Source organism: Hermetia illucens, chromosome 7, assembly GCF_905115235.1.
Source record: "Hermetia illucens chromosome 7, iHerIll2.2.curated.20191125, whole genome shotgun sequence".
Lineage (NCBI taxonomy): Eukaryota > Metazoa > Arthropoda > Insecta > Diptera > Stratiomyidae > Hermetia > Hermetia illucens.
In genome coordinates this window covers 10,252,796-10,272,574 of record NC_051855.1, presented here as the reverse complement: position 1 = coordinate 10,272,574, position 19,779 = coordinate 10,252,796, and the positions used below count along the sequence as shown (strand labels likewise).

At 42.1% G+C, this 19,779-nt stretch overlaps 1 protein-coding gene across 5 annotated transcripts in view; it reads left to right on the top strand.

Moving 5' to 3' along the window:
- LOC119660883 (calcium-dependent secretion activator) overlaps positions 1-19,779 on the top strand; it is an 81,282-nt gene that overhangs the window by 31,048 nt on the left and 30,455 nt on the right. For 2 of the 5 annotated variants that reach the window (XM_038069801.1, XM_038069798.1), the window contains exons 8-17: positions 234-490; positions 1,170-1,184; positions 5,348-5,581; positions 5,641-5,785; positions 10,839-10,945; positions 13,201-13,376; positions 13,463-13,806; positions 15,360-15,547; positions 15,624-15,913; positions 19,136-19,251. In XM_038069801.1, coding sequence (XP_037925729.1) covers positions 234-490; positions 1,170-1,184; positions 5,348-5,581; positions 5,641-5,785; positions 10,839-10,945; positions 13,201-13,376; positions 13,463-13,806; positions 15,360-15,547; positions 15,624-15,913; positions 19,136-19,251 — 1,872 coding nt within the window. The remainder of the gene's footprint in view (positions 1-233; positions 491-1,169; positions 1,185-5,347; positions 5,582-5,640; positions 5,786-10,838; positions 10,946-13,200; positions 13,377-13,462; positions 13,807-15,359; positions 15,548-15,623; positions 15,914-19,135; positions 19,252-19,779) is intronic. The other 3 variants (XM_038069802.1, XM_038069799.1, XM_038069800.1) reach the window with 2 other exon arrangements.

Sequence of the window (19,779 nt, the reverse complement as noted above, 5' to 3'; positions counted from 1 at the left end):
AGCATAATATCTGCCTCTTGTACATCTACATCTAAGTACAAAAAATATGAAGGAATATGTTGGGTTTTTAGCCATATACGAATGGAACAATGTGCGATGATGATGAACACAAAATCTTTATACCCGAAGCACCAATTTCATTGATTTATATATTTCCAATTTCATGATTATTTTGACAAATTAATCCTTTGGTATTTCCTTTTTCTTCTCTTTTTATTCCATAAATTTTTTAGTTGGATTCAGCTGATGAGCAAGCAGCGGCAATTCGTCGGGAATTAGATGGTCGTATGCAACGCGTTTTGGAAATGGAAAAAAATCGAAAATTAATGCCTAAATTTGTATTAAAAGAAATGGAATCATTGTATATAGAAGAATTGAAATCATCGATTAATCTTTTAATGGCTAATCTGGAATCACTTCCCGTTTCAAAAGGTTCAATGGACTCAAAATATGGATTGCAGAAGCTTAAACGTTATAATCACAGGTATTGGTGAAATATGCCGTTAGCATCAATTTGTCTTTCGTTTATACATATATAAAGTTCATTTAAAGGAAAGTTTTCAGTGTCAATTTTTTTTTTAGAGTGTTAATTGTTTTTATGCGTTAGTGGAAGATATTTTATTGTTTTTTTTTTTTTTTTTTAAAAATTTCGAACGAAAAAATAGAATTAGAGAAAATATATTTTTGAAAAATCTGACCAACAACATATATGCAACCCGGTCGCTGTATTTATTTTAAATATTGGAAGGAGAACAGTGGAGAAATGATTACAATAAAAAGTAATCTGATCCGGTCATTTCATCCACAGATACTCCCACTAGTTTCAGGACTTGGGTGTAATCATTTGATAAATATAACAATTTATTAGATATAGATATCAGCGTAAAAGGAATATCTTTTTATTCAAAATATAAATTTTATTTTATTTATTTTTCAAAACACCAATCTACCTTATAAAAAACTATTTATTTTCTATCGATCAATTTTATTTTACTGCGAAATCCTGTGATTTTTACTTTTATTAGGTCAAATGGTGACGAGGTATGCGCATTAACAAAAAAAATCATTATTTCAATCTAAATTCAATTGAAAATTAAATGATTATCACTATATATACATATATATACTGTCAACTGAAATTAACACATGAACATTCCATTTTTTTGCAGTACGCCATCCTTCCTGTAAGTTGATAAAACTGTACAGTTGACAAAAAATATTAATTGATAATTATATATAAAAAAAAAAAAAGAAATAGAACTACATTTGAGTGGCTCATGTAACAGTAGTGTGAACATATATATATATATAATTAAACAGTGAGAGAGAGAGAGTTTTATAGGAACTTGTGCTCTAATAATGGTTACTTTCATTGATTGTGTGTATCTTTTATCTAAATGTAAATAATATGCTACCCAGTATAAAATTTATGTATGAACTTTATTAATAGATATCTATAGCTTTATCTTTGGTTTATTTTCCGCATTTAAACAATTTTCTTCGCTAATCATCGTGATCGTAACTATAGAATATTTAATTTAATAGTTCTGACTAGTCGGTTTAATTTATTTATTTATTTATTTATGAATTTATTTATTTATTTATTTATTTATTTATTTATGTATTTATTTATTGATTTATTTATTTATTTATTTATTTACTTATTTATTTATTTATTTATTTATTTATTTATTTATTTATTTATTTATTTATTTATTTACTTATTTATTTATTTATTTATTTATTTATTTATTTATTTACTTATTTATTTATTTATTGTTTCGGAATTATGATAATCTGCAGTAACATAATATAAAATTAGAATTTTGCCTACTAAATGCTCAAATACCAACTAGTTAGCTTCGACTATCGTAACTATTAAAGGACTCTCGTGGTGGTGGACGGTGTTTGTCCGGTTGCACCATCCTCCATATTTAGGATATTATTCCATTATTCATTATATTTATTATTTTTTCCTTTATTACTATCCTTTCCTGTTATTTAATTGTTTTTTTCTAAACTAATATCGTGATGAAACTCACTAAAATATTCGCATCCAAAATTAGACTATTTACATCACACTAATCCAAACCATATAATCCATATAATTTCCCTTATGTGGAGCGTAGCACGTCAACCACACCTATAGGCTATTAACTACCAAGTTTGCCCAAGTGACAACACAATCCCTTGCACTCCCTCTCCCTTCCACTCTTCTAGTTATTCCAACACATTGGGAACGATTGGCAGCCTTTTTAGACTGGCCTCGTCAACAGGATCCTCGCAGGATTTGTCCACTTTTCCTCTAACATTGGACGCGACAGGCAATTTTCGTTGAACTATTCCAAGGATTTGGTTGGTATCATTGTTTTTCCTTTTTGTTGTTCACCCCATAGTAAAGAAAGATCAGGTTTTGTCGAAGCAACCAGCCCTCCACGCCCAAGAATCTTTTGGTTGACAACGCCAGATATGTCGGTTATTTGGTTGAAGGCAACATTTTCTTCTAGCTTATTAAGGCTGCTTCCTCTATATCCTTCTTGCCTCATCATCATCAATGGCGCAACAACCGGTATCCGGTCTAGGCCTGCCTTAATAAGGAACTCCAGGCATTCCGGTTTTGCGTCGAGGTCCACCCAATCGATATCCCTAAAAGCTGTCTGGCGTCCTGGCCTACGCCATCGCTCCATCTTACGCAGGGTCTGCCTCGTCTTCTTTTTCTACCATAGATATTGCCCTTGTAGACTTTCCGGGCTGGATCATCCTCATTCATACGGATTAAGTGACCCACCCACCATAACCTATTGAGCCGGATTTTATCCACAATTTGATGGTCAAGGTATCGCTCATAGATTCCGTCATTATATAGGCTACGGAATCGTCCATCCTCATCTTTCTTCTTTTTCTTTTTCTTCAGCCTTTGTCCCGTTCACAAGCGGGGTCGGCTCGTCGTGATCGGCTTCGCCATTTGGCTCTATCGAATGCCTGATCTGGGTGCAATCTCGAAGCTTTCAAATCCCCATCCAGCGACTTTTTCCGAAGGGCTCTTGCGAGTCCCTCCGTCTTTCCAGTTAGGGTACCAACATTTAGCGTGCAGACACGTATTTGTTTTGTTCGTTGTGTGCGGACTAACTTGCTTACGTCCTGACGCCGTCCATGAGTCAAGAATCCTTGCCCATTTCTCGACAGGACCGGGGCCCGTCCTACCGCGTCGACTGGGGTGGACGCCCTAGCATTTCTCCGAGGCTTGTGACTCAATCCGATCATTATGTTTGTAACGATATTCTATGCTTGTTTTGAGAACATTGTATGCATTTTCTTGGTCGACCTGTCGCGGGGTCTGTCACCAAGAGAGATCAGGTAGGATTTAGCATGGTGGAATAACTCCAACTATACTCTATTTATCTCTTTCCCTGATCTCAGCATTTTATTTTTGTTTTACTGAGGATAGTACAGGGTACGTTGCCTCAGACCCTCCTCCTTTACCTGGGCTTGGGACTAGCATACTATGTTAATAGCATGGCGTTGTACTCTAAAGTTTTTATTTTGAAAACATAAGCCGTATTTCGAGAACTGTTCGATTTCCTTTTCAGTGTAAAATCTTAACTGAGAAAGGGCCAAATGGTTCCCGAAATATGGTATATGTTTTCGAAAAAAAAAGATTAGCTTACCATGGAAAAGTCTCTAATTGATTGTCTGGAAAAATTAGGGGTAGGGGTTTCGCTGGTAGTTGGGACTTCCGGGAGAAGAATGCTGTCTGTTTTTTTGTCATGCTGTGGACCCCCTGCAATTATTATTTTATGTTCCGCTTGTGGAATAAGCAAGGTTTCCATGTGCTCAAAAAGGGGGGAGTGTGTAGACAATTTTTCATCCGATGTAGCACGTGGGGTATCAATTTTCTGACAGCAGTTATGAAGGTGGGGGGGGGGGGGAGGGGAAGTAAATTGTGCACTTGAAAGAGAAAAATCCTGATGATGGCCCTATATAATATTTGACCCTCTTCATTTCCAACCAAACAAAGATAATAATTTGATCGAATTCTCCCTGACCTCAGTATATATCATAATCTAAAACTTTGGTAGAAACGCTACCATTATTAGCAAAATTTTAATAGGTCATTTTGCAATAGTTTTCTGGTCCCTAAGGTTCTGAACTATGTGTAAATGGCATATTCGTGCATCCAAAATTTTCTTGTATAACGAAACTTTTCATATCTCAAGCCTCCAATTTCCCATTTATTTTTTTCCAACATTCATTTGCTTTTAACCCTCCAACTGATCGATGTTTGTTTTGCTTTTCTATAGATCTGCCTAGTTAACTTCTACATAATTAAATAGAGATTATGATAATATCTTTTCTATTCGCTAAATTGAGAACGGAATGGCTTTACTTTGAATGCTTCATTAATTTTCAATAAAAAAAAAAAAGAAAAAAACAATAAAAACGAAACTAGATGCTCAAAAATATTATATGAAAGTTCTATGATCATACATTTTTGTAGATTTTCATTTTCCAACCATTTCAGTAGTCCTAGAAAATATATATATATGTATGTATATGATTTGCAAGTGAGTAGATAGACGGTAGGAGGTTTTTCTTCATTTTTCTTTTTAATATTCCATCCTAAAGTTTGACATATATTCTATACTAAAATTTCATAAAAAATAACTTAATAAAATAATAATAAATAGATTTATATTTTTATTTTATGTAACTTTTTAATTATTATTTACAAATAAGGTTTTTTTTATTCGCAATAAAAAAAATATTATTAATAAATAAAAACAAAACCTTCTGAGAATTATTCAAAATTCAACGTTAATTCGAAGTGTTGAAAAAAATCCATTTTTAATAAATTAAAATTAAAAAAATTGATCCTAATTTCAAGCGTATTTATATAAAATAATGGTAAATGATTTTTAATTTTTTGACGAATTTTTAAAGTATTTTTCTTTTTGACCGAGAACAAAATCGCAGGTGATAAACCCTTGAATACAAATTTAACCTGTCGTAAAAAATCTCCGGTCCCTAGCAATTATTAGTGCTATTTTTACTGGCACACTTGCCAAAATGTAAATACTATTTTATTTTCGGTTTTTTTTTTATTTTATTTATAAATAAATCCTAAAATTATTCGCTGTAGATTTGTAAAAACAAAAAAAAACCTTATTTCGCCGACTGGCCAATAACGTGATATTTTTTCTCTTTTCTCTCTTCTATATATGCTTGTAAAATCAAAAATATCAAAAAAAAAACTTCCCAAAATAATATCTGCGGATAAAATCTTTTAAATCAAAAAACAAACCAAAACATATCATCCGACCTCGGAAAAATTACAAAATCTACTCAGGAAACTTATACTGAGGCCGCAAGGATCACTTGCAAAGCTTGAAGGTGGAGAATCAACAGAAAACGATACAGTTCTTACGAAGTTGGATGTTGTCCTGACATTCCAGCTTGAGGTTGTTGTAATGGAAGTGAAAGGCCTGAAGAGTCTGGCACCGAATCGAATAGTTTATTGCACGATGGAGGTAGAAAATGGTGAGAAACTGCAGACAGATCAAGCGGAAGCTTCGAAACCGATGTAAGTCCTAGAAGAGCTACCAACCAAATGAATGCCTTTATGCGTTTAATTGATTCAAGGTGGGACACGCAAGGAGATTTCACCACGACATATCCATTACCTGTCGTGAAAATAAAATTATTCACGGAAAACCCCGGTATGTTAGCCTTAGAGGATAAGGAGCTTGGCAAAGTGATTTTAAAGCCAACCCCGCATTCATCTAAGGTTTGTAAAGCTGCTTTTTTTTTTAAGATGGTAAATCAAAATTGATCGTCAATTAACCAGGTGCATGGGGGTGTGCCAAAACACTATCCCCAGTTGTCTTTTGACAACGACAAACACAGAGCTTATCGTATGGAAGCAGGGTTACTCGTCTCTAAGTTCAGCTTCGCCGAAATGACCATTGTTATTTGCTCATATACCGGTATGCTGTCCAGTTCGAAATCTGGGCTAGGTTCCTAACTGTCTGCCTTTTTAAATAATTATCAAAAAACTGACAGCTTTCACTACGTTACTTTCAAAATTGAAGGGTCTTAATCCCAGAAAAAAACTATTGAAACACGATTACGTTATCGATCAAACGTCATTTCAAAATGTTTCGTCCTGTGTTCCTTATTTTTCTTCTTCTTACTTGATTTTGAAATTACGTAACTTGATTTTTTTTCCGATCCGAAGGACAAAATCTAAAGAGGACGAAGGGTTACAGAAACAGAAATGTCTAGCAATCCATCCAAACATAAAACCTTATTAAAATCGGTTTACCGTCTGTCTGTCTGTCCGTCTGTCTCTCTGTCTTTTTTTTTTTTTTTGTTATGGATGGACGTGGAAATCTTAGAAAGACGTTGCCGCGCCAGGTTGCAGCGGCATGTGGGATTCTCACCCACTAAAACCACCCGCACTTTCTCCTTTTTCCTTCCCCGCGGGACCACCGCAAAGCATTACTTTGCGGGGTGGATTGCGCTTTACGCGACCACGCCTTCCGTTCTTCGCGTCCTCCTTGCACGCTCCGCTCTTGCCAGTTCCTCTTGTATTCGTTTGATGGCGCACCAGTTTCCCTCCGATTTCAACATTTCCCCGACGATGTTCTGCGGGCTTAGAGTGGTTTTCAGGGAGTCTTTCAGACTCCTCCTTTCTGAGAGAAATCGTTGACAGTGGAACATAACGTGCTCCGGGTCCTCAGGACACAAGGGAGAATCATCCAGCCTGAATTGGCGCAGGTACTTCCTGTAACCGCCATGTCCTGACAGGAATTGCGTCAGATGGTAGTTAATCTCGCCGTGTCGTCGCTGGATCCACTCCTCAATACGGGGAATCAAAGCGTGGGTCCAGCGACCCCTCTGCGAGTCATCCCACCATTTCTGCCACTTCTCCAGCGACTCCCGCCTTGCCGCCTTTCGGCATTCTGCATCCTTTTCAAGAGGATTCATTTTCCTTGTCTCGTACAGGCAGCGTGTCTCACTTGCCAGAATGTCTATCGGGATCATTCCCGCAATAACACACGCTGCCTCGCCTGATATTGTTCTGAAGGCGCTGCACACCCTTAGCGCCACTAAGCGGTAAGTCATATTCACTCTCCTACGATTACTCTCACACGCTAATGCTTCCTCCCAAACTGGTGCCGCGTATAATAGTGTGGAGCGAACCACTCTGGCTACAAGTAATCTGCGACTGTACCTTGGAGCTCCAATGTTAGGCATCATCCGCGCTAATGATACGCTGGTATTTGCCGCTTTCTCACAGACATAGTCCAGATGTCCCTTGAAATTGATTTTAGCGTCAATCATCACTCCTAGGTATTTGATAACCGGTTTCGAAGTGATGACTTGACCACCAACGCGAATATTAATCGTATTCCTCTTCCTACGATTGGTAATCAAGACCGCCTCCGTCTTTTGTTCCGCAAGATCAAGCTGAACCATCTCCAGCCACGCTTTTATGGCGCTAATGGTTTCGTTAGCGTACATTTCAACGTCTTCAGGTTGTTTCGCGACGACAACCACAGCTAGATCATCTGCGAAACCGATTATCGTGGCCTCCTTTGGCACGGGAAGGACAAGGACCCCATTGTACATGACGTTCCACAGGAGAGGACCCAACACTGAGCCTTGTGGTACTCCTGCGGTGACGGTGTACTGCTTGGATCCCTCATCCATGTCGTACCACAGTGTCCTCTCCGAAAGGTAACTGTTGAGGAGGTTAGTCAAGTAACTAGGGACACCCGTTTTAGCCACTCCCACCTTGCGGAATTGAACGCATTTTTGATGTCCAACGTCACCACGGCACAGCATTTTTTAGACAACATCGCGTCTCGAGCCAGCTTCAAAACAACGTCTACGGCGTCGATCGTTGAGTGGGCTTGACAAAATCCAAATTGTCGCTCCGATAGTCCATCCTTGTATTCGATGATAGGGAGCAGTCTGTTGTAGATGACCCTTTCGAGCATCTTTCCTGCCGTGTCGATAAGGCAAATCGGTCGGTATGATGATGGGCGTCCTGGGTGTTTATTCGGCTTCGGGAGCAAAACTAGTTTTTGCCTCTTCCACCGGTCGGGGAAAACTCCTTCTATCATGCATGTTTCAAACACGCTAATCTGGTCTTAACAGCGAGTTTAAGGGCTCTATTGGGAACAGCATCCAGACCGGGTGCTTTGTTATCACCAATTCTCCGGCAAATTTGCGTAAGTTCCTCCTCAGTTACCGCAGGTATGGTGTAGACGTCGAGTGCTCGCTTGTGTTGTTTGCGCTCCCCTTTATCAGGGGGGAAGAGCGCCGTCACGATATCGAGCAGAAGATGCGGGCAGGTCACTTGTGGTGTTCGCCCTCTCATCTTCTTCATAACTATCCTGTACGCTGTTCCCCAGGGGCTTTGGTCTGCCTCTGTGCAAAGCTCCTTGAAGCATTCTCGCTTGCTGGTCCATATAGCCTGCTTAAGCTTACCTCGAAGGTTCACATATGCTAGCCGTTTCTCGTCGAAGTCTGCTGTTGCTCTAGATCGTTGGCAGATCCTTCTAGCACGAAAACATGCATCCCGTAACACCGCGATCTCTTCATTCCACCAATAGTTTGAGCGCCTTTTTGCGAGAACTCGTCGCCTCGGCATAGCAGCGTCGCAGGCTCTTGTTATGCGTCCCATCATTTGCTCTACCCGCACCACCGGGACTTTGGCCTCCCAATAGCATCTCAATGAATGCATCCTCCTCAAGCCCTTTCACGGACCAGCCCCGGTTTCCAGCCTCACGGGAACACGTATCGACGCATGGTCCATATTCCATGGAGGAAAATCGCCTGGTGGTCGCTTTGAGTATAATGCTCACTGACAAACCATGTCATTCTCCTCGACAATGTGGTACTCACATATGTCAGATCGACTATTGAGCCCGACCCTGTCCCACGAAAAGTGGAAACGTTTCCCGTGTTGGGAAGCACCAAATCTAGCCCCGCGAAAGCCTCGAGCAGGATACGGCCCCTGGCGTTCGTAGTGCGACTGCCCCAATCAACGGCCCACGCGTTGAAATCACCAGCTATGATCTTGGGGTTTCGACTTCTTGCATCCGAGACTAGGATACCTAGCATTCCTTCGAATTCTGTTATCGTCGCGCTTGGTGGAGCATAGCAGCTATATATATAGATACCAGCTATTTTTGCCCTGACGAATCCAACTTCTGGAAACTCTGGAAACTTCTTGAATGGCCTGATTTCCACACGCTCATATTGCCGCCTTGCCAGTTTCATCTGCAGTCCAGGCACCGCTCTTATTGTTGCGATAGGGCTCGCTGATTATGGCAGTTTCGATTCCCTTCTCATAGATGGTCTGCGAGAGAAGGTCTTGCGCTGCCTCGCAGTGGTTGAGGTTGATTTGTATCAACCTCATTTTTTTACTGCATTCAAGGCTCGCCTAAACATTGGGCATCTGCTGCTGCCTGCAACGTGCCGACAGTCGACGCCCTTTTTTTCCTTGCATCTGTCTGTCCGTCTGTCTGTCCGTCTGTCCGTCTGTCCGTCTGTCCGTCTTTTTTTTTTTTTTTTTTTTTTTTTGAGGAGGTGGAAATCTTCAAAAAGACACTGGTCTGGACACACCAGCGTGTGGGATTTTTACCCACTAAAACCACCCCCGACTCCCTCCCTGCCCCGCGGAACCACCATAAGGTATTACATCACGGGGCGGAGTCAGCTCACTCTAGCTTTGTCACCTTTCTTCTATACGCGGCGCACGTGACCGCGTTTTTCTCCTCTCCTCTGCTTTTCGCAGTTTATTTTGGATAGATGCAATCATCGTCTGTCCGTCTGTCCGTCTGTCCGTCTGTCCGTTTGTCCGTCTGTCCGTTTGTCCGTCTGTCTGTCCGTCTGTCTATCTGTCTGTCTTTTTTTTTTTTTCATCGTTGGAAGGTGGAAAGGTTCAAAACCTACTGCTGGCTCCTGCCATACAGTTATGTGAGATTTCTACTCACTTATACCACTTCCTTCTTCTTCCACTCTCCCCACGGGACTGCTTTAAGCATTGCATCGTGGGGCTGGATCAGTTCTTAACTGCGGCGCATTATTGTTCGCTCCCTTTCTTGCTTTCTTCGCAGTTCTTCATGCCTTAGCTGTTGATGAATCATTTTCAGCTCAATTACCACTTGATTCCAAGCCTCCGTTGATTCCAACATAAACTTCGCTATATTTCCAGGTGTCAAGGGTCTGTCTGCGATCGTCCCCCCCCCCATACATGCAAAAGGGGGGTGTAAAATTTTTTTCCATCAAATATAGTCACGTGGGATATCAAATTAAAGGTCTCGATTAGTACTTTTCGAAGCCGGTCTTAGTTTTGACATTTCTAGGAAACGTGGGGAGTGCGGGGGGTTGAAAGTGATCATTTCTTTAAGGGGGCCATTCTCGGAAACTGGAAACCCCCCTTAAATTCATCCGACTTGTTTGAATTGCTTAGCAGAGCGGTGTACGAGCACGTATTTACAGGCGTTTTCGCCCTACTGTCGTTAGAGCCGGGCGAACTTATATGATCGCTGATCGCCATTTTCCTAAGCGAGAAGCTCCGCCCTAGTAGTTGAAAAAAGTCAGCTCCAGGTGATTTGGCCATCCCCATGCACGCTGCTTATTTATTTCAAATAATTTATGAAATGATTGAAGGTATATAAAATGTTGTTATTTTTGGTATAATAAAGGTTTCTTGCTGAAGTATTACAAAAACAAGTGTCAGGGCAAGATTCAGTAGAATTGGAATTAGTACGACCAAAGCTCATTCAAAATTTTTTTATTTTTACTTTTTCATACTCAACTAGTCTCCGGAGTGGCATCGAATGACCACAGACAAAAAGCTTCCAGATCAGGATATTCGAATTAAAGTGGCCTGCAGAATGGATAAGCCTTTAAATATGAAACATTGTGGGTAAGTAATATTCGTCTTAGGCACTCCTCCATCTCCTCTTTTCTTTCTCCTCGCCTATTGGTCCGATGAAAATGCAAGCCTTTGGTTTATCCCCTCTCTTTGTTGTCATGGCTCCGATAATAGGATGTGTTCGCGGTTAATGAAGAAGAAAGAAGCACAAGAAGTTAAAACTGCTCCTTTTTTGAGGGAGAGAGTCCACCTAAAACGTATAATTGTTTTTTTGAATGACAAAAAAAATCTAGTTCTCCCAGCATCTGCGAAGTGCTCTTGATGGTAAGGGCTTTAGCAATATAATATCCATCAGTGTTTTCACAACTATTGAAAATATTAAGCAAATTGTCCGAAAGACTTTGGGCAAACCACTCAAACGGTCCAATTCGACCCTGCGCTGATTTGACAGCTTGGAGGATACCACTAGTCTTCGATAGCCCCTTGAGTGTCAGTTAAAGTAGTCATGATTCGAGTCGCGGTAAAGTTTCTTCCGAAGGCCAGCTCAAAACCGAAAGTTATCATTTCATTGTAATAAGTCAATGATAGTGATGGGACTAAGCCAATTCAATACGATGATAAGGTAACATGATTCTGCGGCTATTTGTGGATTGGGATTTGCACCCCGAACATTAGGTCATAGGCTTCCCCTTAAGGTCGCTTAGGGTAGCCTTTTATATACTGCAACAAGCACATTAGTGCCTGAAGATGTTAAGAGTCCCTTACTCATAACAAAATAATTTTTCAAGGCAGGTTTTTCATCTTGGTCATGCTTCGTCGTGGTTCCAGAAGTCACAGTGGTTAATGGCTTTAAAGTTGACGTTCGGCTCTAATCACGCGAAAATCCAAAGCTGGACTGGAAAAAAGGTCTGACTTTGTCTGTCTGACGTCTTAAACAGGCACAGACATTTACCTGACGTAAGCACAGAAGAAGAAGAATATATGTCCTTTCTTTGCAATTTTTCAGGCTTGAAAATATCTTTCGAGTTTATATGTCAGACAGACAGATCAGATCATTCATCATCATCAACGGCGCAACAGCTGGTATCCGGTCTAGGCCTGCCTTAATAAGGAACTCCAGACATCCCGGTTTTGCGCCGAGGTCTACCAACTCGATATCCCAAAAAGCTGTCTGGCGTCCTGACCTACGCCATCGCTTCATCTTAGGCAGGGTCTGTCTCTCTAGAGTTGCGCTTGATGGGCGACCGGACCAATCCTCACAGGTCTGATGGGAGATCTGCAACCTCTGTCTTCTATCTATCTTTTGTTTGCTGTCTTCTCCTAACCTTTATCCCTTGTCTTTTCTTGCGGCACTTTTGTGTTGGTTGCTTCTTATTTGCCGCCCTCTGTCCAAGTCTCCTATCTCTTTCGTCCTGTTTCCTGTCTTCCGTTCCCTCCGCCACTCCTTTCGCAATTTTGTCCTACCTAGCCACCCCCCCCCCCCTCCTGTTTCATCTTATCATCTAGTCTACGTGCAGTATCTCCCTCCTGTCCTCTATTTGTACCTCCTATCTTCTGTCTCGTGTCTCCCCTAGTTAGTTTGTTAGTTTAGTTAACTGGGGGGAGCCGCAGCTCCGAGCACTCAGGCCATTGTACTATCACCGTAAGTTGCCTATTCAATGGCTTGCCGGCTACGGAGTTCGCAGGCTTTAGCGAATCTTAGAACATTCTCCAGAGGCAGAGAGTGTGCAGATTCTTCTTTGAAGAAAACCTTGCCAAGGTGTCTTCGTCTGAGATCTGAGGATACCGGGCAGCTGCATAAAAAGTGCAGGGCCGTCTCCTCATCCTCCTCACATTGGCTGCACACAGCCGAAACCACTACCCCAACCTTTCCAATATGGTAGTTTTGAGGAGCAGTATCCCGTCAAAAGCCCTGCTAGGGTTTTCATGTCCCCCTTCTTAAGGGACAACAAAAATGCCGCTCTAGTGGCCCTAGGCTCTTTCACAAGGATTTTCGCTTGCCGCGTGTCTCCCCTATCTTTCCTTTTGTTTTTCGTCCCCTCTTATCTCCTATCAGTTGTCTTCTAATTTGTTTCCCTTGCCGTTTCCTGTCCCATCATCGCATCTCTCTTTTGCTCCCTTTGAGTTGGCCCTGCCCCCTACCTCTATCTCCTGTCACCTACCCCTTTAGCCACGCCTTCATTTCAAGCTATTGTTGCCTCAACTTTAATCTTCAATAGCAACTAATTAAACTTGAATTTTCTATCCATTTAGAGCAGGACCTGACTCCCATTTTGACCATTTTTTTTTTTTGAATATCGTTTCAGCTATCTTTTCGCTATCGGTAAATCTGTATGGAAGAAGTGGAAAAAACGTTATTTTGTTTTAGTTCAAGTTTCCCAATATACATTCGCGATGTGTAGCTATAAGGAGAAACGATCTGAACCCTCAGAAATGATGCAGCTGGACGGCTATACGGTGGACTACATAGAAGCAGCAAGTGGTAAGACTCATCTTCTCCCTTATCTCTCTCTCCAGTAGGGTTAGCGAAACCTATCTAATTCCTATGTTTTTGACATTCTATTTCAGCAAATCTAATGTTCGGGATTGATTTAGAAGGCGGTCAATGCTTTTTTAATGCTGTACGTGAGGGTGACAGCGTCTTATTTGCCTGTGATGACGAAAATGAGTGTAGTTTATGGGTAATGGCCATGTATCGTGCTACTGGCCAATCTCATCGTCCTACACCACCTGTAACTCAGGACAAAAATTCACAAATGTCCAAAATGCAAGGGGATGCCGATAAGGCGCGTAAACATGGTATGGAGGATTTTATAAGTGCAGATCCCTGTACATTCGACCATGCTTCGTTTTTCAAAATATTACAAAATTTAACATTGGATTACCGATTAAACGACCCCTACGCATCGTTAGTAAGTACAAAATTTTGGATAGTTTTTAAGTCCGAAACCAGCTCAAATTTTTCTACTTTTTTTTTTCTAATTCTTTTTTTCTTCAGCCTTTGTCCCGTTCACAAGCGGGGTCGGCTCGTCGTGATCGGCTTCGCCATTTGGCTCTATCGAATGCCTGATCTTGGTGCAATCTCGAGGCTTTCAAATCCCCATTCAGCGTATCAAGCCACCGTTGCTTAGGTCTGCCTTTTGGTCGTTTACCATCGACTTCGATGTTCAGACCAATCTTGGCAAGTGGATTCTCGTTTGCACGAATTGCGTGACCATACCATCGAAGACGCCTCTCTCGCAACTTTTCCACGATCGGTGCAACCCCATAACGATCGCGGATATCCTCATTTCGGATGTGATCTAAATGTGTGACGCCACTAGTCCAACGTAGCATCTTCGTCTCCATTACCGCAAGACGCCGTTCATTGTCTTTTATGGTCGGCCAACACTCAGAACCATATTGCCCCTAGAAATTTTCCAGGCTGCTTCATTTTCACCTTACACGTCCAACCTCCCGCAGGGGATCGTAAATTCTCTTCTCGAACGCGGGTAAAAGCTCTCAATTTATTGGGTACTAGTACCTAATTTGTAGATGATAATTCCAATTTAAGGTAGGAGGACGCCGATCGATATCCTCTGTTTTAACTTTTGACTCTTTCATAAGTTGGGTGGACAAAATCCGGTTCAATAGGTAGGCGCGTCACTTAATCCATATGAATGAGGATGACCCAAACCGGAAGATCTATAAGGGCAATATCTATGGTAAACAAAGAAAACGTGGCACGCCCTACCTCAGATGGAATGATGGGGTAGGCCAGGGCGCCAGAAACTTGTTAGGGATTTTGAATTGATGGACCTCAGCGCCGGGCACCGGGATATCTACGGTTCCTTATTAAGGCAGGTCTAAAACGAATACCGGTTGGTGATGATGAGGATATGCTGAGCTAAACCAGTAGGTAGCACTTTCCACCTCTCTTCTGGAGTTGGTCCACCTTTGGAGCTGGGTGGCTACCGCTATCGTTAACCTTATATTTTGTTCTTGGGCGTGGGCGTGTGTCCTTCCCTCTTGTACTCTCCTCCTCTCCGAAAATTTCGATAACTCTCAGTCTTGAACGTAGTAAAGCGTCGACAAATTGGAGTAGAGAGTATGTTACCTTTGACGTTTCAAAAGTTGCCCGGAAAAGTTTTGGGCAGACCTTTAAAAACGGCAGGATATTAAGGCCTGACTCGATGCACCTGGATGTTTAAAGATTGTTACTGACGATCCTGCCGACTTTTTTCAATATAATTGATCTAAACGATCTAGGGTAGATGCCCAAAATGAGGTCTCAAATTTTTTATAAGGACCTAATTAATCTCCTGCTTTATTGCCTACCATGTCCTGTCGGATACCAGCCGACCCAGCTGTGAATGAGTGCCTGCCTACGAACAAATAATTTTGACAGGATCCTAGTTAAATATTTAAACTGCTTTTGAAATCGATTGTCGATCAGAACTGATTGTATCTAATATCTTTCATCTAGGGATGGTTTAGTCCTGGACAAGTCTTCGTGCTAGACGAATACTGTGCTAGATATGGTGTGCGCGGTTGTTATCGTCACCTGTGTTATTTATCTGACCTACTGGATCGGGCCGAAAAAAATTATATGATTGATCCTACGCTGATACATTATTCGTTTGCATTTTGTGCCAGTCACGTGCATGGGAACAGGTATGTATCCTTCAAAAACCCTGAAGAGGTTTTGAAAAAAAAAGCATTGAACTGTTGCTCTCTTATTTCTACTTAGACCGGATGGAGTGGGAAGTATAACGCATGAGGAGAAGGAGAAATTTCAAGAAATCAAAGAGCGTCTTCGTGTACTCCTTGAGTATCAAATAACCAATTTTCGATATTGTTTTCCATTTGGACGACCGGAAGGCTCGTTAAAGGCAACACTCTCGTTATTAGAGCGCGTTCTGATGAAAGATATTGTTACACCTGTGCCACCGGAGGAGGTTCGTGCCATGATTAAGAAAAGTTTGGAAACAGCAGCATTGGTTAACTATACACGATTGTCATCCGAAGCGAAAATTGAGGGTAAGTACCTACTTCTCTATTGTCTTTTGTTGACTCCTTTGTGGGCAGTAGGGCATCAATTCGTTCTCCTTTTTCTTCTTCTTGTCTTTTTCCGTTATTGCATACCGTCGGACCACCAACTAAACAACTCCCTGTCATGAGAGAACTAGCCTAGAACCGTTTCACCCATTACTTCGGACTAGTCCTCCTGCTCTTCCCGCTTTGGGAGCTTTTAAGTCAGGCAATTTCTTTCACCAACAGAAGGGGAGGGGACGAAGGGAGTTGTTAGTTCAGGGAACCCCTTGCCATCTGGTCCCTCCTCTGGTAATACGCAATACGACTCCAGCTGCCAGCGCTCCTCAGCATCTCTCTGACAACGTTGTCTGGAGGGAGCTCTTTGTGTCTGCCTAAAGCTGCTGATCCGCCATAGAGCAGAACGTTTACAAGTAAATATAGGGCCCCCAATATTCGCCATTAGCTAACTCAAGGCTGAGACCCCAGCTGCAGTCCTGCTTGCTGCTTTTTTTGGGTTGCTCGAAGAAGCTCATCTTCGAGTCGAGCATTAAACAAAAGTATTTAACCGCTGGCTTTGACTCTATAGTTAACTCGCCGATCGGGAGAACGCAAGGTCAGGATTCTCTTTCTGGTGCGCCTATTTCACAGTGCGTCCGGCAACAAGTGCCGCAACGTCGTCTACATAACTCACCAGGTGCAACTCTTCGGGCATGTCGAGTCTCAGCAGACTATCGTAGGAAGCGTTCCAGAGGTGCGGCCCTAGGATGGATCCCTGTGCTACTCCCGACGTGATTTCCATCCTCCTTTGGCCCTCTAGCGTCTCATAGAGCAGGAACCGGTCTTTCAGATAATCCCTCAATATCCGCAAAAGATAGCTTGGCACGTGAAAGGACTTCTCTAGCGTGCCTAGCATATCTGTCTATCTTACGGAGTTGAAGGCATTTGCGACATCAAGCCTTATAAGAAGCACTATCCTTCGAAATCGGCGGCTGTGTCGGCTGTGAATCGCTCAGCGAGTTGACTCCTGATCAGTTTTTCGAGCACTTTCCCGGCCGTGTCAAGTATACACATCGGTCGGTTTGCAGACGGCGGCACGACTTAGAAGTCCTTAGAAGTCCTTTCTTTGCAGTTCTTCGTTGCACCATGGGACCGTTTTACCGCGTTGGGATCGGGAAATAGGACAAACCTCATCAAGGCATTCTAAAAGTGTGCAATTCAGAGTTTCCAATTGATCTTCTATCGCCAAAGGAGTTCCTAGTCACCTAGGCAGCTTCTTTTGCCGAGTCTTCCTCTCCCGTATTTTGGAAGAGTTAGTGGCAACAGTGTCAGGGACAAGCTGGCCGTAATCGAAGGGTACTTCAAAAATATCCACGCTATGTGCACTGGCAGAACTAGAATTGACAGAACAGTCTACAAGGCAATTACAGAGTTTGAAAATGGTACACACATCAAGAAAGATGCGGGGGGGGGGGGGTTTTAAAGAGGGGCCGCGTGAATTTACGTTGTACAACTTCAAGGGCGCGACAAACACGTTACGGAAGGGAGGCCGGACTACATAGCAATGTTCAAGAATGTTTCTGAAAAGGGTGTTGGAAAGTGTTAAGGAAGGCTAAATTGACACAAAGCTGGAGGGGGAACGTAGGATAAACCCAGACATTTTGGAAGCTCGATTGATGATGTCAATGAATTGGGAACTGAAACGAAGTTTGTCATCGAAAGGGGTCGGGGTCCGCCAAGAGAGTAGTAATAGGATGTTGGGGAGGGTTTAAGTGAATAGCACACCCAGTGGCATTTGCTGACATTCAGTGTTAGCCGAACACCAACGGATCAAAGAATCACGGTTGGACTGAATTAAGGCATTTAGCAATGAAGTTGGTAAAGATCAAAAGGTTTGAAGCAGTAGATCGGTGTTTCACGACACCATGCTGTTCTTTCACAATCTTATTGTGAACTGCGCGGTCAGCCAGTCCTAGACATATGTCTCAAGGATTTTGGAGCCACACAAAAGACGAGAGATAGGACAATAGTTCACATCTAATGAAGGATCACCGCTCTTGACGACAGGGATGATAAGCACCTCTTTGTAAAGTGGAGGAAAGTATTCTTCTAAAGTCGTGTTGAAGATAATACACAGAGGAGGGGGGGGGGAAATGTGTTGTTTACAGATAACAAGGAAGAGGTTAGGAAGCCTATCGGGACCAGGTCCGACATTCCGAGATTACCAATGAGGAACCCAACTAAGAAAGGCGTGAGGAGAGGAATGGCGAGCGTTTCGGAGCAGCCTGGATCAAAAACGGAAGAGAAGTAAGAACAGAGACGGTAGCAAAGATTGGGTAGGGTTACGGGAATAGCGAGTGTGGGACCAAAACCGTTTCAAGTTACCAAGGGCGACCTGGACGCTCAACAGGTATCTCTTATGCGCTACTTTGATCTTCGACTTCATAGTGGAGTGCAAAGCTTCGAAACTTTTTCCGCAAAGTACGTTTCAGGCGGATTTTAGTCAGGATCTCCGTGGTGAACCAATTTAGACGTTACAAACTGGCTTTCCAAAAATTGAATTTAACAAAATTACGCGCAGTTTTGACATCTGTGCGAGGGAGCTCTACATGAAAGTCAAGAGTGGGTGGTTGATCTTTATTTTTGACATAGGTGGATGGGCGGGGAAATAGAGAGAGGTGGCGCTTGGGGAGGTTGGAAAGGAAGAGATCGAGAGTACGGCCCAAGAAGTTTTTGGAGGTGTTGAAATTTGCGGCAGAACAAGTGTTCATAAAGGGAGAGAAGGGCAGAGTGAAGAGGTTGTTGGAAGCGATAGGAAGGCCAGGACGACTAGGCCAGTTGAGCATGGGAGGTTAAAATGTCTGCAGAGGAAGAAAGGGGGGAAGGGAATTTAGCAATTTTTCGTACAGTTGGGAAGGGCTAGCGTAGGGGACGTATATACAAGATACAATAAACCAGTGGTAATTACGCGGGGAGACACGTAAGGCAACATAACCGTATGGTGGGTGAGGAGAGTGAAGTGGTTGTTGGAAGCGATAGGAAGGCCAGGACGACTAGGTCAATTGAGCATGGGAGGTTAAAATCTCCGTTTTACTGTCAAAATTCCTAAAGACTAATGGGTCGAATATTTGGACCCGGGGAACCTCTCCAATTTACCTATTATCAAGCTTGTTCTCTAGAGTCGAAATTCAAATCAATTTTTCCTGTTTTCTCGTACAACCTATTTTACAGAAGATCTTCGTAACGAAATGGTTGCCGTGCCACCAACGAAAAAACTAGAGGATCTTATACATTTGGCTGAACTCTGCGTGGACCTATTGCAGCAAAACGAAGAACACTACGCCGAGGTAAGTTTTAAAATTTAGATTTCATTGTTTTCTCGAAGACATTTTAATTAGATAGATGAATCAATCATAATATGGGATGCCACTTTTCACCCACATAACGTAATAATGGTGATAAATGCGAGGTGGAGGAAGAGCGAAAAAAGGACTCTGACAGAAAAATCCAGAATTGAAAGTTCAATCTGATTTTAGGATACTCTTTGTCAATGTGGTAAATGGTAGACTAGTGAGAGAGCCATTGACTTCTGGGCTCAGCGTTGTCAATAAATGTTAATTTGGTTTTTTGGTTAGTCAAGGTTCAAAACCTCGTGCAAGGTGCCTAAGTAACCTTTGCTACAAATGCTTTCTCCTTATCCGAGAAGGGGAATATTAGGAGCTTTCTGACACTTGTTTTTATATTGAGTCTTTGGAAATTGGTAGGATTATCCAGGAATCTAGAATTGGAGACTATTTCGAGCGGATTTCGGCCGTCTGTTTGGTTGCTTGAACGGCACATCACAGTATACAAACTCTAATCCAAACCCTATCGAA